The sequence below is a fragment of the Rhineura floridana genome, chromosome 6, assembly GCF_030035675.1.
Source record: "Rhineura floridana isolate rRhiFlo1 chromosome 6, rRhiFlo1.hap2, whole genome shotgun sequence".
Taxonomy (NCBI): Eukaryota; Metazoa; Chordata; class Lepidosauria; order Squamata; family Rhineuridae; genus Rhineura; species Rhineura floridana.
In genome coordinates, this window is record NC_084485.1 from 62442898 (window position 1) to 62466445 (window position 23548).

The following is a 23548-nucleotide window of genomic DNA, read 5'->3' on the forward strand; positions in this document are numbered from 1 at the left end:
TGATGGAAAGGTGCCCGGCTGCTTCCTTTTTCCTTCTGGTGGCCAGGTCATGAGACATATTCCAATTTCCTTCTGTCTGTACAATTTGAGTACCATGGCACTCTATCTACCTCAGTCTTTGTAAACTTAACAGGTGTCATACTAGGAACTGACATACATATTGACCTCAATCCAAAATATATTAGTCATATTTAGCTTTTTATCTGCATTGAAATAAATGTGATTTTTAAGGATCCATATAAATCAAATTTACTGTGGATTGAGCCCAGATTTAACAGTGACATCAGACTGCCATTTTTAAGACATGTCTACAAAATAACTGCCCATGTTTTGGTTGCGTAAGTACTTTTTCTGACAGAAACCTGGCCTTGAAGGTCACTCAGTCTAGACCAAGGGTGGGGAACATATGGGTCTTCAGATGTTGTTGCATTTGAACCCCCATCAGTCCCAGACAGCATGACCAGTGATCAGTGATTATGGGAGCTGCAGTCCAGCAACATCAAGAGGGCCACAGGTTCTCCATCCCTGTTCTAGACATCCCTGTCAACACTATGGATGTGTGCAGAATCAGCTAAGACACTCCACACATCTTGACCATGGGGACTGGATGTGCTACTGAGAGCACATTTCAAGTCCAATGTGCAGATATTCCTCTGTCCATAAGCTGACTTGATCAACTGTCCCTAAGGGTTTCTAATAAGCAGAGGAAACAGAAAGGAGAAGATCCTTTACTTTGTGAGTTCACTGTGTGGCAAAGACCACCTTTTTGCAGTAATGGTCGGCAGGGTGGGGTGGGGCCAGACTATACTATTTCCCTGGCTTCCCAATGTCCAGGTTACTGCCAGTTACTGAGAAGTAGAGGGGCAAGTTGGCAGGGAAGTCGGTGCAGTGCAGGTACAGTGGTGGGGACATCCCATTGGCTTCACTTCTGTGCCCACATCATGCCAACTTCTCTGTTGCCTTGTCCCACTTCCTTTTGGTCATTGGCAGTGACCCTGATGTTGGGAAGTCAGGTACTCAGCACAGCTCCATCTTGTCCTGCCCTGCGCATCACTGCTGCCTTTTTTATTCTGTTTATATCCAGTGCCTGGCTCAGTGGGATCTAACCTGAATGAGCTCCTGGTAATGCATCATATCAGTTATTTGACATGATCCTTTATATGCAGGTTAGCAAATCACTGGAATTATTTCAAAGACCAAATATTTGAATTTATCAGCATGTGTCCTTGCATGTAAGCAATGTAGCATAGCGCTTAAGAGACTGAGTTATGCTGTTGGACTTGAATTCCCATCTGATTCAGACCTCATCCTTGCCATGAACTCACTGGGGTGCCTTAGGCAAGTTACTATTCCCTCAACTTCAGTCCTGCACCTAGAATGTTGAGATAATGATACTAGCCTGCTTTACAGAGCTGTTGTAATGATTACTGAGATAATGTATGTGAAGACCTTTGAACACTCCAAGTGCAGCATAAATGCTAAGCGTTATTATCATTGTATCCTTTCATCTGCGTAGGCCTGTCAAGTTCCCTGCAGATAAGTCTGCACTGCATAAACATTTTTTTTTCTTAATTCTTTAGTTTTCTTCCGATAATTTCATGGTACTCTGTAATCCCACTGCCCATCTGTTTGTTGATTTTAAATTTTAGCACTTGCTAGAAGTAAGGAAGAAAGACATTTGGCAGTCAAGGCTGTCATTAAAAACTAAAAGGCGCAAAATTGCCAATACCATGGATGCAAGAATGCATTAAGTATTCGCCCAGTAAATCACATCTTAACGGTTAATTCCTTTAACCAAATGTGCAAATGTTTAATGAGCTTTTAAAAAAAAGTATCCATAAATTTTGTTTAATTGTCAATAGTATCATTAACTGGCTGTTCAATAATAACTGGACATTGTCAATAATAAACACATTTGCCCAGACTGAAGCCTAAAGAATATCGCTTTCAACCCCACAACTTGGTCCTTTATTCCTTTCTTGGCAGGTGCCTTTCTTGTGTGAACAGTGCTTTTCGCTGCCACTGGTGTAAATATCGAAACCTCTGCACTCATGATCCCACAACGTGTTCATTTCAAGAGGGGCGGATCAATGTCTCTGAGGTATGTACGCTGGGCATAGGGACTAGGCAGTACCTTTGAGTGCAATTCTCAGATGTTATCCTCGTGATGCTGCCTGACACTTTCCCCCTCCCTCCACCCCTGCCCCCAGTGAAAAAAGACTCAAACTTTTCCCAAGGTGAAAAGTAAAGGTGAGTACTTTGGTTGATGATCTCATTTCAGGTGGGCTAAAAGTAAATTGAAGGTATGGAATCGCATAGGTGCACACCATGATTCCAGTCAGAGATGGATGTACATTTATAAGCAGAAGGCTTGTGAAAAATTCTCTCTATTGGAAGGATGGTAAATAGCACCTATGTGATTGATGCAAAAGATAATGATCCCTATAATCTTCTTTTCTAGCAAAAACTGTGTTCTGTATCTTTAAGCAGCAATGCACCATCTGCTTATTCAAGCATAAATCTCGGAGAAATAAATGGGGTTTATCCATGCATAGCTGGCCAGATTTCACCACTTTACATGAATTGTCACAACCATGGCAGTGCATATATGTTTACAGAGTACTTCTGACGTGATAGCTCAGTCATAGAACAAGCAAGACGAGGCTTTATAGAGTAATTGGTGCAGAGTAGTTTAGAGAGAGGGCAAAAGCTGTTGTACGCTTCATTCTCTATGAGTAATGGAGAGAGATTTAGGTACATTATTTCTTGCCAATGTTTTTACTTTGATTATATGTTTAATGTTATCCCAATTATATTGACTTATTTGCAAATAGAAACATATTTATTGATAGTGGTGTGGATTCAGGTTATGGATGACTGCTGTTTACCTGTAGGCTGAAACTAGAGAATCACAAACCCTGAAACACAGGTTTGAAGAAAGGCTGCTCTCACGTTTATGGGGCCGATTGTAGCTCAGTGGTAAAGCACCAGCTTTGCATGTAGAAGTTCCCCATTTCAATCTCCAGCATCTCCAGGTAGGACTGAAACCTTGAAGAGTCCCTGCAGTCGGTGTAGCTAGATGGATCAGTGGTCTGACTCAGTATAAGGCACCTTTCTGTGTTCCTAAGAAGGGGCTGAGTGAAGTGCCAAGGCAAACAATAGTGCAGGTGCTTATCCTTGCTGTGTAGGATATCCTGCTCAGGCATACCAGCTCAACTAGGCATGTCCTTCCCTAAGAGGAAGTCCCCCACTCCTGTTTGCTGGCAACATGCTGGTAACAAGATTTGGTAGGAGTCCACTGCAAAGATTACTGTAAACTCAAGACCACCCCCTTGACTGCGTAGAGCTTGATGTGTTGTTTGGCAGTTGGGGGGAGGAGTACTTTTCTTTTTTTAGGAGGAATTGTTAGCCATTTTCATGTAATAATTTAAAATATTTACATCCCTATTTTCTGCCGAACAGGCTTCCAAGGCTGCTGATAAGAAGTGTACATTAATACATAATAGACATAAGATTCTTCGATTGCTGCTATGTAACGCCAGGTCTGTGACACAAAAAACATCTGTCATCCATGATATGATACTGGATGAGTGCGCAGACCTGGTATGTATTACGGAGACCTGGCTGGACGAGGCCTCAGCTCCCACTCTTGAGGCCATGTGTCCGCCAGGTTTCCGCTATGCGCAGCAACCGAGGGTAGGAAGGCGGGGAGGGGGAGTGGCTGTCATCTATCGGGAGTCCTTGATGTTCACCAGGCCTCCGCTCCCAAGGACCAAGTTTGTTGATTGCATGTACTGGAGGTTGGGCCCGAAGGGCAGTCTGGGGATCCTGCTTGTGTACCGCCCGCCCCGCTGCACGGCAGACTCCCTGACCGAGGTGCTGGAAGTGGTCTCAGATGTGCGAACGTTGACCCCAGAACTTTTAGTACTGGGGGATTTTAACGTACACGCTGAGATCACTCTCATTGGAGCCCCTCGGGATTTCCTGGAAACCATGGCTTCCTGGGAACTGCACCTTAGTAACACTGAGCCCACCCATGTAGTCGGTCATGCTCTCGACCTTGTATTTGTCCTGGGAGTGGTGGGGAGTGTTCTGAAGTTGGGGGCTTTTTCTTTTACCCCTGTGTCATGGTCAGATCACTATCTGGTGAATTTTGACTTCTCGATGCCACACACCCTCCGCAGGGGTAAAGGACCTATTAGAATGGTCCGCCCCAGGCGCCTGATGGATCCGGATGGATTCCTGACTGCGCTTGGGGATTTGGAACCTGCTGAAGGTCGTCCGGTCGAAACCCTGGTGACGGAGTGGAACGAGGGAATCACCAGGGCATTAGACCAGGTGGCTCCGAAACGTCCTCTCCCCCTGAACAGAACTCAGACAGCACCGTGGTATACACCTCGGTTGCGTAGTCTGAGACAGGAGGTGAGACGACTAGAACGCCGGTGGTGGAAATCCCGCCTCTGAAGATGCTCGAACACAGGTTAGAGCAGCAATAGCTGCCTACCAGGTGGCAATAAAGGCAACAAAGAAAGATTTCTTTGCTGCCTCTATTGCATCCGCAGAGTGCTGTTCCAGGAAGCTGTTCCAAGTGGTCCGAAGCCTGGTCGGTCCAGTTGCTCAGGAACCCTTGGAGCATTCAAAGGCTTCCTGTGACAAATTGGCTAGGCACTTTGCCGATAAAGTCGAACATCTGAAGAACTCGATTCCGTACGCTGTGGATGCAGTAGAGGATCCAGAGTTGACCAGTTGTAATCTGGTTCGGTGGGATTGGTTTCAGCCTCTTCCTTCTGAGGATGTGGACAAGGTACTTTCAACGGTGAAGCCAACCACCTGTCTGACTGATCCTTGCCCATCATGGTTCCTTATGAACTGCAAGGAGAAATTAGGCGAAGGGATTAGGGCGGTGGTAAATGCATCCTTGAAGGAGGGTGTAATGCCACTGGCCCTCAAGGAGGCAATTATAAAACCCATTCTAAAAAAGTCCTCCTTGGATCCCCAAGTTTTGAACAACTTTCGCCCCATTTCGAATTTACCATTTTTGGGCAAGGTCATTGAGCGAGTGGTGGCTAACCAGTTGTCAGCACACTTGGATGAAACGGATTATTTAGATCCATACCAATCGGGTTTCAGGACTGGACATGGTACTGAAACAGCCTTGGTCGCTCTGGTAGATGATATGAGGAGGGCATTAGACAGGGGAGAATTCACCTTTCTTGTCCTCCTGGATCTCTCAGCGGCTTTTGATACCGTCGACCACGGTATCCTGTTAGATCGCCTGGAGGGATTGGGAATAGGAGGCACTGTTTTACAGTGGTTCCGTTCCTTTCTCTCTGACAGGCATCAACAGGTAGCATTGGGAGATGAGGTTTCAGACCCTTGGCCCCTCACTTGTGGAGTGCCACAGGGTTCTATCCTCTCTCCCATGCTATTTAACATCTATGTAAAACCGCTGGGAGCTATCATCAGGAGTTTTGGGCTGCAATGTCACCAATATGCTGATGACACGCAGCTCTATCTCTCCTTTAAATCTTCACCGGAGTTGGCTGCAGAGTCCTTGTCCAAGTGCCTGGAATCCGTGAGTGGGTGGATGGGAAGAAACAGGCTGAAGCTCAATCCTGATAAGACCGAGGTGCTACTTGTGGGTGACAGGGGAAAGTTGGGTGTTGCTGACCTGAGTCTTAATGGGGTAAAATTACCCCTGAAGGATCAGGTCCTCAGCCTTGGGGTTGTTCTTGATTCCAAGCTGTCCATGGAGGCTCAGATTTCGGCAGTGAGCCGGGCAGCTTGGTATCAACTACACCTCATACGGAGGTTGCAACCCTACCTCCCTATTCATCAGCTCCCACTGGTGGTACATGCCCTGGTCACCTCTCGATTAGACTACTGCAATGCGCTCTACGTGGGGTTACCCTTGAAAACAGTCCGGAAACTACAACTGGTGCAGAATGCGGCGGGACGCCTGCTTACAAACAGCCACTGCCGTGATCACATCACGCCGGTGTTAATTCATCTACATTGGCTTCCAGTTATTTTCCGGGCCCAATTCAAGGTGTTGGTCTTAACCTTTAAATCCCTATACGGTCTCGGCCCAGTTTACCTGAAGGAGCACTTCCAGTACCACCAACTAAGCCGCCCAACCAGATCAGCCACACAGGGCCTTCTCTCCGTCCCACCAACGAAAACAGCTAGGTTGGTGGGGACTAGAGAGAGGGCATTCTCAGTGGCGGCCCCCACTCTCTGGAACTCCCTCCCATTCGATCTTCGCCATGCCCCTTCCCTAGATACATTTCGCCGAGCCTTGAAAACATGGCTCTTTGGACAGGCCTTTGGGATCCCCGGGGTGGGCTATTTTTTTTTATATTGTTTTAAAATTGTCTATTGATGGCCCTAAACTGTTTTGTACTGCTGCTTTTAAAATGATTATTGTTGACTGCACTGTATTTTATTATGTATTTATATTGTATTGTTGAACTTTAATGTTGTACGTCGCCTAGAGTGGTTTCGGCCAGATAGGCGACACAAAAATTAAATTTATTATTATTATATTATTATTTAAAGGCAGTGATGACTTCTGATGGCTGCCAGTGTGAGGAGCTGTGGGGCTTGGCCTATGGCTCTGTGCGGCTGCCCTATGTGGCAAGCCACTGAACTGCATGTTGTTGCATCTGCCTGGTTTGGTATGATCTGGCCCTGAACTGATCCCACCCACCGAGGCTGGGTATTGGATCCTTCTGGACAGGAAGGAGTATAAGACAGCTTTGCTCAAGCAACAAGATCTTCTAGATTGTTCCAGATTGTTCGTTAGTTTTCCTTCAGTCCTGACTTATGGCTTCCTTATCAGTCCTGCTTCCTTTCAGGCTGAGGTCACATCAGCTGCCCAAGAATGTCAGGTGTTGATGCTGCCCCTGAGATTCACAGGTGGGCATTATTCACTAGGAGTAGTGTCTCACTGAGATTCAGTTGAGCCTAAAAGAGCCTGTTTTGTGGGTCTGTTATCAGAGTAATATATTGGTGATGTTTCTGTTCATGGTTTATTATGGATGGAGATTATTTGTGGGTCATATTCCAGCTGAGACAAATGTGTGTGTTGGGGGGGAAAGTTGAGGCTAGTTACTATCCATGAGATCTAGGGAAGGCATTCATTTTCCTTTTGACATTAATCCATCAATATTTTGAAAATATGGGAGGTGGGGAGTTTCTGCATTTTGGTTGAAAACTTCACATATATTTCAGAGTGCAAACAGGAGGAAGTGGTTGTCATTCCACCTCATAAAGATGGAGCCTGACCAGCAAGGAAAAAAAGATTGAAGAGAAGAAAAGGCATAAAAGGGTTTTTAGTAATAAAAGGCACAATTGAGTTTCCTTTCTTCTTATTGAGGAACAATGTTGCATACTGTATCAACAAGAAACATCAGGTTAAAACAACATATGTGCCTTCCAGGTTAGAGACAATGCCAGGAAATAGGTAATATAAAACTAGACCTAATATATGTATATACATGAGTAAGGCTAGGCAACAGAAAGGCATGCACGTTTGGAAGCTGTCACTGCCTCATAGGTGCCTTTAACCAAAAGTGACACCAGGTGGCTTCTGCGTCGCTGTCTGAACTTCAAAGTGTTTCATCAGAAGTGAGAGAAGATGCTCAAGGAAGAGTTCTAACTCTGGAGACAAAACAAAAGCTTTAAACAGCTTGATACAAAACCAAGAAGCATATTTTCAAAGTGGCAAGAGGGAGCCATTGTCTTTTATTTTTCCTGTGCTCTCATGAGGATGGATTTTCCTTCCTATCTGGTGAGGTTGTCTGCATTCCCTTTGCTTGCTTTGGGATTCAGGTTTGCACTTTGAAAGCAGTGATGTCAAAGTTCCCTACTGTTGTAGGTCACTCTTACTAGCCCAGTAAGAAATGGAATGGGGGTGGGGGAAGAAAACACACACAACAGGATTTGTCTAGACCAGGAAAAGGAAGTGAATGAGAGACAAAGCTGAAAATCCAAATCCAGAGGGAATCCTGTCTCTGTGTCTTCTTTAATTGCTATTACGAAACCTCTTCATGGGTTTCAGTAGGATATTAAAAGAGCTATTTTCTCACTGTGCTGAGGTCTCCTAAAAATCTGTCCATGTGGGAAGTACTGAAGGCTGCAGGACATCTGTTTTTCTTGAAAATCATGCTTATTGTTATCTTTTAATGACCCAAGAAAAGATGTCTCTAGGACCTACTTTGGGGAAACCAGAATACTTAGAAATATTGCCTGACTGTCCTCTATAATGAGCAGAAATTCTGTTAATCTCTCTCTAGTTAGCTTATGTTGAGCAAATGTATTATCTCCCTTTGAGGACTCACTCTTGCTAAGCATAACCATGATGACACAAATGAAACATTGTTCCTCTTTCCTTCACATGCGTATGTGCTCACAGTGAGCCAAACTTGCTGGAGGCTGGCAGGAGCGAAGCCAGCAGAGGCAGAGCTGGTGGAAGGGGCCACCACATCCAGCTGCCACTCAGAGGCAGCCACTCCTATTGGAGTGGAGGATGCTGGTCGCACCAGCAGGGTGCAGCAGAAGGAAACAAGCGACATGTTTCCTTCTGCCACCTCTTTTCCAGGCGTATCAGTTGCCAGGAAGGAGGGCCATGGGAGGGAGCCAAATGAGACCTCGATATCGCATGAGTCTCCCCCCAGCCCCTCCTCCGACAGGCCCCTGGAACTCCCTTTTTTTCAGGCCTTCAATCTGCTTCCGCCAGCTCTCCTGATGCTTTGCTGGGGTTCTCCAGCTGAGCCAGCATGAGGGACTTATGCTGGCATAGCCCGGTGTAGCCCAGCTGAGTCGTAACCCAGCCAGCTCAGCTGGAGGTCCGCCATATCCAACTCCCCTCAGTCTGACGTAAACAGCAGTTGGATTGCACCCTAAGTCTCTCTGAAGAAAATGAAATTCTGTTTGTGAGGACAAAAGTGTAATCCAGTTACTCTCTTATACAAATCACTTTGCAGATAGTAATGGGCAGGTCCCAAACACGTCTCTGTAAGGTTTCTGTTTTCAGTATCATCCTCTTAGCAAAGCTGTTCTTACAACTGCCTTAATATATTAGCAGAATATTCACACACAAATAGACATTGTTAACAGAGGCTGCACTGCCCTCTGGATGCAAAGCAAAAATGATAATATGTCAGTCAAGCTAGATGTTAACCAATGGTAAGAATCATAGCATGTTGCTAGCAATTGCTTGTTTGTGCCTGAGTGAAGGGAACCTGAAGCCTTTACAGTAAGGTTATACTTTGCAAAATGACTGAAAAAGTGGCACTTTCATGTTTCACCACTTTGTTCCCTATTAATGCTCGAAGGCAGAACTGCAGTCTACAATCACTCAAGTAAATTTGCACTGCTTGGCTTTTATTCCTGTTTGCACTTTGGCAGAATTATTCTTTAACACAGTTAAACAACTGTGTACTTATGTCTGTACAAACCAACCTGTTACCAGAGCAGCAAGGATGTGAGATATTGTCTGACAGATTCACTGACAACAGTAAGATTCATCTTGTGAGAATCAGTTGTCACAATATTTGTTGGTTGAAACATGTCTGTCCCACCTTTCCATCAAGTATCTTCCAGGTGGTTCACAATGTTAAATTTAACAACATATTGTTAACAGACACCAGGGGGACAATCAATAGGATCTCAGTTGTTGAATAAAGCACCCAAGCAGGGTTATGCACAAGGGAGTATGTAATAATAACTCTGTTGATTTAATATGGTGGTCGCCAGTATGTTGTTGATGGGCACACATGCACCTGCAGAGGCTTTCCCTGGTGCCTACAAAGTCCCCTCCCGTTCACCCACTGAAATTAAGCTTGAATGAAGCATTCTATTGTAATCATTAGAACAGGTTGTGGTGTATGTGCTTGAGATGTGTGTGGTGCCCATGGCAGTTTCTCTGGTTTGTAAATGTGCTGATGGGCTCAAAAAAGTTGGTGATCCCTGACATAACATATTATTTATTTATTCAATGTTTATCCCACCTTTCATTAATCTTATTGATTCCAGGGCAGGTTACATCTTAACACGCTACTAAAACAAAACTATAGAACATCAAATAAAGTATACATAGTAACTTTACAACAAAAGAGCAGTCGATAATGCTGATACACAGTTAAACCACTAATCAGCTTCTCTCTTACACACACATAGGCCTCAGTGAAAATATGTATTTTTGGTGGCACAGAGTAGTAGCCATATCTCAGGGGCAGAAATTACTCAGCCAGTGTGCCACCACAGAAAAGGCTCTATCCCATGTGGTAGAACTATGAGAAGACATAATTATATAAGGAGAGGCTCTCCTTCAGATAATTCAATCCCAAGTAATTTAGGGCTTTATATGTTAATATGAATGAATTTGGATCCATACCTAACACAGAGCCTGTATTGTCTCTGAGATACCCATGATGTCATGCATGTCTATATGTTTAATCCACATTTTGTTTTTTTTAAAAAATTCATGCACATAGGCAAGTACTCAAGTATAGGTTTTGCCTATGAATGTCTTCTGTGTAAGAAATTCTCTACACCTCAAAAAAAAAATATCCAAAAAAAGTGTTATGCAAAAATGCAGGGGAGATGAACCACTATGAACACATAAACACTGGCTTGGAAAGTGGAAATAGAAGCAATGTTTTCTCACTATAAATTCAAAGTTAACATGGAGCTCAGCATCAAGTGAAAAAGCAGCTTCAGATTGGAGTGTGGCCTAGAGAATTGCCATCTCTGTTGATAAATTGAACAGAAGTGAACCCAGCTTGATTGTAAGATCCCCACATTGTGTTTGCAGTGGTAGCACTTATTAGGGGGATACCGTATATTCCGGCGTATAAGACGACTGGGCATATAAGACGACCCCCAACTTTTGAGAAGATTTTCCTGGGTTAAAAAGTCATATTATACGCCGGAATAACAGGAAGAGGAAGGCGAAGCGCTCCTGCACCGTCGGCTTCGTCGCCTGCCAGTTGTAGGCCAGCTCCCGCGGCGCCAGCAGGCCGGAGGCAGCGGCGGCGGTGGAGGGCGCCGAGGAGGAGGCCGCAGGGGCAGCTGTCGGCAGCGGGTTCCTGCCTCCGCCGCCTCCCGCTGCTGCTGCCGCCGCCCGGTGGTTGTGCGTCAGCGGAGGTGCCGGCGCGGCCTGCGGCGGCAAGAGCAGCGAAAGCGGCCCGCCGTTGGCCGCCCGACGAGGAGCAGCCGCCGTGGCCGCAGCCCCGTCGCTCGCCTGAGCAGCCGCGGGTGGAGGAGCAGCAGCAGCGGCGGGAGGCAGCGCAGGCGAGGCCGCCACGGAGGAGAAGGACGCGGGGAGGCTGCTGCTGCTGCTGCTGCCACCCGGTGGTTGTGCGTCAGCGGAGGCGCCGGCGCGGCCTGCAGCGGCAAGAACAACGAAAGCAGCCTGCCGTTGGCCGCCCAAGGAGGAGCAGCCACCGCCGCCGCGGCCCCGTCGCTCGCCTGAGCAGCCGCGGGCGGAGGAGCAGCAGCGGCGGCGGGAGGCGGCGCAGGCGAGGCCGCCACGGAGGAGAAGGACGCGGGGAGGCTGCTGCTGCTGCTCCCCGCCCCGGCCGCCATTTTGCGGCGGAGGAGGCCGCGCAGGAGATGGCGGGGACGGAGGAGCAATGGGGATTCCCCTCAGGGGAGGGGACGCCGGACCAGGCTGCAAGCAGGAGAAATACGGTACTATATTCCGGCGTATAAGACGACACCCGGCGTATAAGACGACCCCCAAATTTGTGAAGATTTTCCTGGGTTAAAAAGTCGTCTTATATGCCGGAATATACGGTACTTTTATTGTGATGGAGTAATTGGCATTGAGGAAGCCCTTGATACTAACAGATCTACATTTAATGCAGACTGCCAGAAATAATCTCTTGTCACCATCATAGCATTCCATGGGTGGTCAAGCAAGACTCCTGGGACATAATTTCCATGCAATTTCTTCAGGGAATGAAAAAAAATACCCACCAACATTACACTATTATGTAATAGTGTAGATTGTTATTATGTAATAGTGCATACATCTTGCTTCTATTAATAAATTGTTTTTAACTTTTTAAAATTGTGTTTTTAAATTGTTTTTTGTGTTTTAAAATTTGTATATTTGTTTTTAATGTTTTTAATTGCTGTAAACTGCCCAGAGAGCTTTGGCTATGGGGTGGTTTATAAATGTAATAAATAAATAAATAATATAGTGAGAAATGGAGTTAAGTTTAAAGGCATGTTACTAAAATAAAGGGAGCATGGAACACATCTTTACCCACCAAGGCAAGGGATTATCTGATGAGCTGTCACAATAAAAACCATTTATGTATGCTCTACCCCTTAAGTGCTTATAAGAAAGGTCCTTCCCCTTGGATATATGCTTTCAAATGAGCCCGATAGCTTGAACAATGTCTCTTTTTAAAAAAACTTATCATTTGTGCCTGGGTGGGATTTATGGCAATAAAAAAGGTATTTCTGTAAATGGGGGAAATATTTAGATGATGAACACATGTTTACATTTTCCTATGGTCTCATCCCAGTGGGAAGACAGGAACAAATAGATTCAATTATTCTCCCAAATTTGGAGATCTCCTTTGGTGTCTAGTTTGTACAGATAATGTTTCCACATGGGTGGCATTGAATCAGGCAGAGGTAGCATTCAAATACTCTGAAAGGTTAAATTGGAGGCATGTTCTGTTTCCTTTCAGTGGAAATTTTTAGGTAGTATTCTCACATGGAAAATCTCCATACTGATTGTGTTTTCAGCCTGGTTTGAAGTTCCTTGTAATTATAATCATTGTCAGCAGCAGCAACAAAACTGAAGCATCTTCCTGACCTTTAAATGCCTAGAATTCTGTACTAGAGGTTGGAGCCCAAAGTCATGTGAAAAGTCAACCAGCTTATTCATTAGCTTTTGCTGATAGATTTGCATATGAATGAAACGTTAATTAATAATGAGCACATATTTATGTGAAGTGTATGATAACGAATCCACAAGACTATGCATGTATGCATTTCACTATAGGCAGCGTTTTGGAGCCATGTACATAAAAAGTCCTGTGCTTGCATTTGTGATTTTTGTAGCATGTCCTGTTCAGTATTCCTCTTCCTTACTGAACTATGTTTTACATTTCTCCAAGATTTAAGGATTGTGGCTGTGTTGCTGAATTGGAAAGACTTCAGACTCCAGCGAGGTGCATTAAGGGTTTCAGTGTTTGTGGCCTCATATTTTAATGAAACTAGAGATATTTTGTACTTCTGAACTAAAGACATGTTTAAATTCTTTCTTATGGACACGAGGGCTCTGTTGCCCTCTGAGTCCATGAAATCCCTTTTGCCCCTATGGAAAGGGAGCAGGTCTACCCATTGGATAAAGACAGAGAGGGGTGGCACACAGAGAAAGAGAGGGACAGCATGATGGAGAGAGGTAGAGTAGAATGGCAGAGACAGAGAGGGGGAGAGAGTATGTTGAAGTAGATACACTTTACTGAGATTATTTTGCCCCAGTACAAGCTGCAGTCCCTTTACCACACCATAAGGGGAAAAACTTAGGTTGAATTGTAGTTCATGTCTGAGGATATTTATGGAAGCTTATTTCCTTGTATCTATCGCACTGTTCTGAACCTGCAAAGGGAGATCAGCAAGGCAGGCCAGTTGTCACAGCACCACAGAGAACTCCTAGTGAGCAATTTGTTCTAACAAGGAGTGGAAGTGAACTGAGCCCTTTTAAACCCCTAAACTCCACCCCCTCGTAGAGAACTAGAGTCTCTTAAAGGGCCAACTGGTCTGAAAATAGGCATTTCTATTGTGTTTCATGGTCTCCTGCCTGATGTACTCTCTGTGCAGTTGGCCTGGTAAGGTCCTGTATGAGGTAGTCAGTTCCTGAGACCCAGGAGAAGGTGCCCATGAGGGCCCTGGTGCAGTTCTGAGGGCCCTGGTGCTATGACATCTGGTTCAGTGAGCAGCCTGCCATCCCCAGGTTCAGTGGTCCTCTGATTACCAGCATTAGACTCAGAGCCAGGGACCCAATCTGGCTCCTTAGGCAGTAGCGCTGCAGCCTCCTACTCTGTATCTTGGTCACTGCTGGGCTCTGGGGTCTTGTGAAGAGGTAGGGCCAATTGTCAGGAGGGACAAGACACAATAATAATCTGGGACATTATTCCCAGGAACAGAGGGAGTCAGTGCTGCTGCCGCCAAATGTTACAAAGTGGTCAGAAAGCATTGTAGGACTTTTCTTCAGGCTGAGTGAAGCGAAAATAGCAAAAGGGAGGCATATTTGGGGGCATGGTATAAAACACCTCAGTGTAAGCCAGAGTGTGATTTCATAAATGTAGAAAATGCCATTTCAGAATTAAGGCAGAAACTTTTATTTCATGACTGATGAAATTGTGTGTATGGGATAGGATTGTCATATGTGTATAGAGGGGGACCTGTGTTACAAGTTTTTGTTGTTGTTGTTATGTGCCTTCAAGTCGATTACGACTTATGGCGACCCTATGAATCAGTGACTATCCCCCCCCCCAAAAAAATGATGCTTGAGCCCTGGTAGAGATAGAGGAATGGTGGCAGAGAGGATGAGGGGGAGAGGAAAAGAGTGGGAGAAATAGTCTGTTGTAGTGCCCCCATGGTAACCATTTTATAACTGACTGTGCTCCATGGCAGCCATTTTGTGACTGGCCTTGCCCCCATAGCAGCCATTTTGTGATGATGCAAATGGCACTTTCTCAAATTTTCTGATGTGCCCCCAAAGGTTGGAGACCTATGATGTACCTATGAAGAAGAAGAAGATGAGGACTTCCTCAATAGAACACAAGAGGAATTAAGGGAGCGACACAAAGTACAGGAAGAAAGTGACAAGGAAGAACAGGACTGCAACAGCAACAAATCCCCGTGGACGACTGTCACTGTAAGGGCAAGGAAAAACAGGAGGGAGTCAGAACTGCTGCAACTAACAAATCGCTTTCAGCGTCTCTCAGCAGACAGCACCCCTGAAGAGCCTCAACAAACTCAACTGCATCAAGAGACACTGACTGCAAAGGAAGACTCCACACCCCAGAAGAAGGAGGCTGATGCAACCACCGCTCGCGGCAAAAAGAGGAGGGTGCTGGTGGTTGGAGACTCATTGCTCAGGGAGGTAGAGGCGCCGGTATGCCAGCCGGACAAAATGAATCGGGAAGTCTGTTGTCTACCTGGGGCGCGCATCCGGGACGTCGCTGACAACCTGCCGAGGCTCATTGGGAAACAAGATAGGTACCCCTTTCTCCTCATCCATGTGGGCACAAACGACACAGCCAGAAACACCTTGGAACAGATCACCTCGGACTATGAGGCTCTGGGTAGGAAGGTCAAGCATTTGGGGGCGCAGGTGGTCTTCTCGTCAATTCTTCCCGTGAAGGATAGAGGACTACAAAGGGAAAGGAAGATACTGCAGGTCAACGACTGGTTACGCAGATGGTGTTGACGGGAAAGGTTTGGATTCTGGGACCATGGTCTAAGCTTCTTGGAGGGGGGACTGTTGGCAGGAGATGGGCTGCACCTCACGAGGACTGGGAAGAATCTCTTTGGCAGAAGTATGGCAAAACTCATCAAGAGGGCTTTAAACTAAAGCCTCTGGGGGATGGAAATGATAGCTTAAATACCGATCCAAAGACAGCGGGTTGTAAACGCAACGATTTGAAGGGTACAGCAGACACTGGGAGGGAGAAAGGGATGCACGGCAAAGCTCACGGTATATTAACGGAGGAATATAGAGTTGGAAAAGGTTCAGAAGAGGGCAACCAGAATGATCAAGGGGATGGAGCGACTCCCTTATGAGGAAAGGTTGCAGCATTTGGGGCTTTTTAGTTTAGAGAAAAGGCAGATCAGAGGAGACATGATAGAAGTGTATAAAATTATGCATGGCATTGAGAAAGTGGATAGAGAAAAGTTCTTCTCCCTCTCTCATAATACTAGAACTCGTGGACATTCAAAGAAGCTGAATGTTGGAAGATTCAGGACAGACAAAAGGAAGTACTTCTTTACTCAGCGCATAGTTAAACTATGGAATTTGCTCCCACAAGATGCAGTAATGGCCACCAGCTTGGACGGCTTTAAAAGAAGATTAGACAAATTCATGGAGGACAGGGCTATCAATGGCTACTAGCCATGGTGGCTGTGCTCTGCCACCCTAGTCAGAGGCAGCATGCTTCTGAAAACCAGTTGCCGGAAGCCTCAGGAGGGGAGAGTGTTCTTGCACTCGGGTCCTGCTTGCGGGCTTCCCCCAGGCACCTGGTTGGCCACTGTGAGAACAGGATGCTGGACTAGATGGGCCACTGGCCTGATCCAGCAGGCTCTTCTTATGTTCTTATGTTCTTATGACCCCCTGGCCAGGAAGAGGTGGTAGACGAGGCCTTTCTCAAACAAATCTCCGAAATCTCAAGGAGGCAAGAAGTAGTAGTGATGGGAGACTTCAACTACCCGGATATCTGCTGGGAGACAAACTCTGGGAAGCACAAAGCCTCCAACAAATTCCTGATGGGCCTTGCTGATAATTTCCTCTTTCAAAAAGTAGAAGAAGGAACAAGGGGATTGGTAATCCTGGACCTGATCTTAACTAACATGGACGAATTGGTCACGGGAATTAAAGCGGTCGGTACCTTGGGGGAAAGTGACCATGTAATGCTGGAATTCGGGATTCTGGGGAAAGCCAAAGAAGAATATAGTCAAACATGGACCTTGGATTTCAGGAAAGCCGATTTTAGCAAGCTCAGGGAAATGATGGGTAGGATCCCGTGGCTAGATAGACTAAAGAAAAAAGGAGCCCAAGAAGCGTGGGAGTTCATGAAGAACATATTACAAAAAGCGCAATCGCAAACAATTCCAAAGAGGAAGAAAAATGGAAGACATCGGAAAAAGCCAATGTGGCTACACGGAAGACTAGTGGAGGAGGTAAAAGTAAAAAAGAGCATGTATAAAGAGTGGAAGGAAGGACACATCACCAAGGAAGAGTACCGATGAGCGGCTCGGGCTTGCAGGAATAGCGTAAGGAAAGCTAAAACCCAGAATGAGCTGAGGCTGGTGAGGGAAGCGAAGAACAACAAAAAGGGGTTTTTCAGATATGTTCGAAGCAAGAGAAAGACTAAGGAAACAGTGGGACTGCTGCTCAATGAGGATGGCAAAATGTTGACAGATAACGAGGAAAAGGCAGAACTGCTCAACACCTATTTTGCCTCCATTTTCTCCCAAAAAGGGAATAGTGTGCAACCTTGTATCGGTAGCAATCTCAGTAAGAGGTCAGGATTGCAGTTCGAGATTGATAAGGAGATAGTCAGGAAATACCTAGTTAACCTAAATGAGTTCAAATCTCCAGGGCCTGATGAACTGCATCCCAGAGTATTGAAGGAACTTGCGGATGTACTCTCGGAACCTCTTGCCATCATCTTCGAGAAATCCTGGAGAACAGGAGAGGTGCCGGAGGATTGGAGACGGGCAAACGTCGTCCCGCTCTTTAAAAAGGGTAAAAAAGAAGATCCGGGAAATTACAGGCCGGTCAGTCTGACTTCAATACCAGGAAAGATATTAGAACGGATAATAAAAGAATCCATTGGCAACTATCTAGATGACAATGCTGTGATTAGTAGGAGCCAGCATGGGTTTGTCAAGAAAAAATCCTGTCAAACTAATCTCTTTTTTTGATCGGGTCACTAGCTTAGTAGATGGTGGAAATGCTGTAGATGTCATCTATCTAGATTTCAGCAAAGCGTTTGACAAAGTCCCCCATGACCTTTTGATTAGCAAACTAGTCAAATGCGGACTACATGGAAATACTGTCAGGTGGATTCACAACTGGTTGGAAAACCGTACTCAAAGAGTGGTTGTCAGTGGCTCTGCTTCGGACTGGAAGGAGGTCTCGAGTGGAGTGCCACAGGGTTCTGTCCTGGGGCCAATACTCTTCAACATTTTTATCAATGACTTAGACGATGGGGTGGAGGGAAGCCTTATGAAGTTTGCGGATGATACCAAACTGGGAGGGATAGCTAACACAATGGAAGACAGGAATAAAATCCAAAGGGACCTGGATAGACTAGAAAATTGGGCTGAAATTAATAAAATGACATTCAATAAAGACAAATGCAGGATTCTGCATTTAGGCCACAAAAACAAAATGCACGGGTACAGGATGGGAAATACGCGGCTTAGCAGTAGTGCGTGTGAGAAGGACCTTGGAATTGTAGTGGATCGCAAGTTGAACATGACTCAGCAGTGTGATGCTGCGGCAAAAAAGGCAAACGCGGTTTTGGGCTGCATAAACAGAGCTATAGTTTCCAGGTCGAGGGAAGTAATAGTCCCACTATATTCTGCATTGGTCAGGCCTCATCTGGAATACTGCATTCAGTTCTGGGCACCTCATTTTAAGAAAGATATAGACAAGTTAGAGCGGGTCCAGAAGAGGGCGACAAGGATGATAGCCGGTATGGAGAACAAGTCTTATGAGGAAAGGTTGAAGGAACTTGGCATGTTCAGTCTGGTGAAGAGAAGGCTGAGGGGTGACATGATTGCACTCTTTAAGTACCTGAAGGGCTGTCACATAGAGGAGGGTACAGATTTGTTCTCTGCTGCCCCAGAAGGTAGGACTAGGTCTGATGGTTTTAAGTTGCAGGAGCGTAGATTCAGATTGGACATTAGAAGGAACTTCTTGACAGTAAGGGTGGTTCGGCAATGGAACCGACTGCCTAGGGAGGTGGTGGGATCCCCTTCACTGGATGTCTTCAAGCAGAGGCTGGACAGCTATCTGCGGGAGATGCTCTAGCTGTGGATTTCCTGCTGTGAGCAGGGGGTTGGACTCAATGGCCTACAAGGCCCCTTCCAACTCTATGATTCTATGATTCTACAGTAAAACATAAACATCCTGAATATCTGTCTTAATTCTTTTACAGAGAAAATTAACATTTCACTTTGTGACACATGCAGCCTGTAATCTAATTTATGAATGTACCTTTAGCATGTTGAACCACAGCTCATGAAGCGACTATATTCCTGGAAATTCAAAAAGCAGTTTCCTATAATGCAAATCAGGTTTATACTACTTTTGTTGTTGTTGTTCCATGTTAGGGCAAAATTAAATAATGTAACACATGAAACCAAAACATTGATTTTGCTCTCATCTTCACATCCCTCTTGGGAAATGCCTTATGTAGTTTCACACAGTGCAATTAAAGTGTAATTTTCTTTTGTGGCCTACCAAAATGCTGTTTGAGTATATGGGTGGCTGGGGGGAGGGAGAATCCAGGTCTTCAGAGAGAAAGCAACATCAGTTCAACTTGGATTCCTGGACGTATGCTGAAAACAAAATCATTAGGCTCCATGTTTGTCAATCTTTAAGGCTCAAATGTAGCTTTAAGCATTTATTGTTTTGCCTTGCAAGAAATGCTGACCTAGTTATTTTCGGCAAGGTCCACTTAAAAGACTTCATAAATATCTAGCAGCTCAAATTTAGCAAACTGCTTAATGTAGAAGTCCAAGCTCTAAAGCTTTTTTATACATAGTGCCAAGAGCTGAGTTTGCTGATGCATAGGAAAGTATTTTTGCAACATAGCTCAGCTCCTAATTGATTGTTCAAAGAAAGGTTGGGTAAAGATGTATACAATAAAATAATTAGCTTGTAAGGAAGGCAGTTTTTACTGGAATATTATGTGGATGGCATCCAAAGAGATGTGGGGAAACCTGGTAATCTGCATAAATCAGCCACTATGGAGGCATGTTGCAATACTAAAGCATTCTGAATTGTAGCTTGTAGTTTGGTTGGCTGCTCATTTACTTTTAACTGCTGCAATCTTAGATACATATATTTGTAGACATTATTTTGCTGCACTTTTTCTCAATATGAAATTTATTCATTTTCCTAGACGGAACCTGCTTCAGGTGGGGATTAAAATTAGAATTTTGTGTTCCCTAATCTTTCATTATCTGATTTTGATTATCTTAGGCTGAATTTGTTAATTTAAGATACTAGCACACTCAACAAATTATGTTGTTAGCTGTCATCAAGAGGTGACAACAAAATATCATACACTTTGTTTCTATAATGAAATGTTTCCCTTTTTTCTGTAAAAGGATAAAGAAGCCAATATCAACTTTCCCAGCTTTCCTGGGCTTGTCAAGGAAATGATTTATTGTTGATTAGATTTATGCTGCACAGAGCCTAGAGTTCTGTTAGTTGTAGGGGATTTCAACCTCAGGAAAAAATGAGATTTTAAAATCTCATTGGCCATGATCCAGTGATGTGCATACATCTGATCCACATTCAGCAGGACCAAATAGAACCCAAGGGTAGAATTTAGCAGGAGCCCAGCTGAGCCCAGACAGACCTGACCTACCTAGTTATTTTAAAGGGGCATCCAGGCTACCTAAGAGCAGAAGAAGAGCCTGCTGGATCAGGCCAATGGCTGATCTAGTCCAGCATCCTCTTCTCACAGTGGCCTATTATTTATTTTTATCTTAGATTCTCAGTTTAAGGTTTTCCTTGGGTTACATTTTAAGTATTTAAATTTTTATTTGTGTTAGGTTAACAGAAAACAATAGAAATATTTACAAAATTAATATTCAGATTACTTTTTAAAACTTTATTTTAATTAAATGTGTATACATATACATATGATTACAGCTGGCTCTGGAATTCTCAGATTTGTTTGTTGTCTCTTTGGCTTGCCGTGGCCTGGGTGCTTAATACTGAATGATGCTTCACAAAGAGCCACGATTTAACAAAATGTGTTGGGTGCATAGCTCCTTTTTGTTAGAATTCCTCCTCTGGCAGGAGGCAGTTCCCCTAGATTAAAAAGTATCTCACAACTCAGAGATGATAACTGTTGGAGATGAAGAGTTGTATCAACCAAAGTCATTGCATGAGCAGAACAACTATCTGCTCTGGGGTGCACCGGGTGAGGAGAGGAGGGGGAAATTCCATTGTGTGAGTGGAAGTCATTCTGCTCATGTGATGACACCATTGGATACAACCCAGAATGGCCAGGGTTAGTTTGCTAGGAAAAGAAAAGCTGCTTTATACCAAATCCAACTATTGGTCCATCAAGCTTACTGCTATTAATGTTGACTGGTAACAGTTCTCCATGGGTCTTTCCTAGCCTTGCTATCTGACATGTGACGGACTGAATGTAGTTCCCTAATAATCATTTGGTCGCTCACCAACTCCAGGCTCTCTTGGATGAAACTGATTATCTGGGTCCATGTCAATCGGGCTTTCGGCCGGGGTTTGGTACAGAAACGGCCTTGGTCGCCCTGTATGATGACCTTTGTCGGGAGAAAGACAGAGGGAGTGTAACTCTGTTGGTTCTCCTTGATCTCTCGGCGGCTTTTGATACCATCGACCATGGTATCCTTCTGGGGCGACTCACGGAGTTAGGAATTGGAGGCACTGCTTGGCGGTGGCTGCGTTCCTATCTTGGGAATCGTCTCCAGAAAGTTATGCTTGGGGAGCACTACTCGAGTCCCTGGATACTCCAATATGGGGTCCCGCAGGGTTCAGTTCTGTCCCCCATGCTCTTTAATATCTATATGAAGCCGCTGGGTGAGGTCATCAGGAGTTTTGGAGTGCGTTTTCAGCAATATGCTGATGATACGCAACTCTACTTCTCCTTTTCATCTTCCTCAGGTGAGGCTGTCGATGTACTGAACCGCTGCCTGGCCGCGATAATGGACTGGATGAGAGCTAATAAACTGAAACTCAATCCTGACAAGACTGAGATGCTGTTGGTGGGGGGGCACTCTGCCCAGATGGTTGATGTCAGACCTGCCCTGGATGGGGTTACACTCCCCCTAAAGGAGCAGGTCCGTAGTTTGGGGGTCTTATTAGATCCGCTTCTGTCACTTGAGGCTCAGGTAGCCTCGGTGGCACGGAATGCGTTCTACCAGCTTCGGCTGGTAGCCCAACTACGACCCTATCTGGACAGGGAGAATCTTGCCTCAGTTATTCACGCTCTGGTAACCTCTAGATTGGATTACTGTAATGCACTCTATGTAGGGTTACCTTTGAAGATGATTCGGAAACTTCAGCTAGTGCAGAATGCTGCGGCCAGAGTTCTTACTGGGTCGAAGAAATTTGACCATATAACACCTATTCTGGCCCAACTGCACTGGCTACCAATATGTTTCCGGGCCAGATTCAAAGTGTTGGTTCTTACCTATAAAGCCCTTAACGGCATCGGACCGCAATATCTGATGAAACGCCTCTCCCGCTATGTACCTACCCGTTCACTGCGCTCGACAGCTAAGGCCCTTCTCCGGGTCCCAACTCATAAGGAGGCCCAGAGATCAGCAACTAGATCTAGGGCCTTTTCAGTGGTGGCCCCCGAATTATGGAATGCCCTCCCAGATGAGATACGCCTGGCACCTTCTTTGTTATCCTTTCGGCACCAGGTAAAAACCTACCTCTTTGCCCAGGCATTTTAACCTTAATTTAATGTTAATTTTAAATTTAATTTTATTGTATTTTTTATTTTTAAGTTGTATTTTAATTTTGTTTTTAATATGATTTATAATCTACACTTGCTTGTATTTTAATTGTGGTTTTATCTTGTTGTACACCGCCCTGAGAGCTTGTTGCTATAGGGCGGTTTAGAAATGTAATTAATTAATTAATTAATTAATTAATTAATTAATTAATTAATTAATTAATTAATAATAATAATAATAATAATAATAATAATAATAATAATAATAATAATAATAATAATAATAATAATAATAATAAATTTATACCCTGCATTTTGGCCAAAGGCCCTCAAGGCGGCTTACAAAGAAAAAATATTTACTCAAAACAAATTGGCTTACGTAAACTACATTTTCATTATTTGTAATATTTAATCATCATGGTGAAACTGCACTTGTCTGCTTGCAAAGCAAAGGCCAGAAAACAATATGCAATAAAAAGGTGGATTTTTTCAAGGAACATGATATTATAGCTGCTAAATAACCTGGCTTCCATTGGATTTTGTCTTTTTTATGCCAAGTTTCTATTTGGATCATACACTTCTTTGGATTCAACCAGTTAAATCAGCAATTTCATCAGCAAAATCAATGGAGCCATCTACAATGTATAGGAAGAGCAGACTTTTAGATCACATGTCAATTAGGTTAACATTTATCAATGTGCATAATTAGCTAATTTTTGCAGAGATGCTTGAGAGAAGACAGGCAGCCTGTAAATAAGAATCTATGCTTGAGTCCCTTGGGTTCCCAATCTTCAGTCTTTGCTTAGAAAGTCAATCTCAGACATTAGTGACTTTGATACTACAGTGTTTTCAAGCATACTATAATGATCTTCTAGATACTTCTTTAAAAACATGAAATATATTGGCTCAATTTGCATGTAATGCCATATAAAAGCATGGCTTAGTGTGAACTTATTGTTATGGCTTATGTGTAAGCCTGAAGAGAAAATTACAGCCACTTTGTTCTTCCTTTGGTCCTGCTGCGTCTGTGCTGCAGTGAGTTAAGCCATGGTTTGGCTTAGTGTGCCATCCAAGATCAGGATCATAGTTTATCTGTAGTGTGA

The 23548-nt window shown here is 44.5% G+C and overlaps 1 protein-coding gene across 9 annotated transcripts in view; it reads left to right on the plus strand.

Moving 5' to 3' along the window:
• PLXNA2 (plexin A2) overlaps positions 1 to 23548 on the plus strand; it is a 627239-nt gene that overhangs the window by 401396 nt on the left and 202295 nt on the right. For all 9 annotated transcript variants that reach the window (XM_061632052.1, XM_061632055.1, XM_061632053.1 and 6 more), the window contains one exon: positions 1987 to 2101. In XM_061632052.1, coding sequence (XP_061488036.1) covers positions 1987 to 2101 — 115 coding nt within the window. The remainder of the gene's footprint in view (positions 1 to 1986; positions 2102 to 23548) is intronic.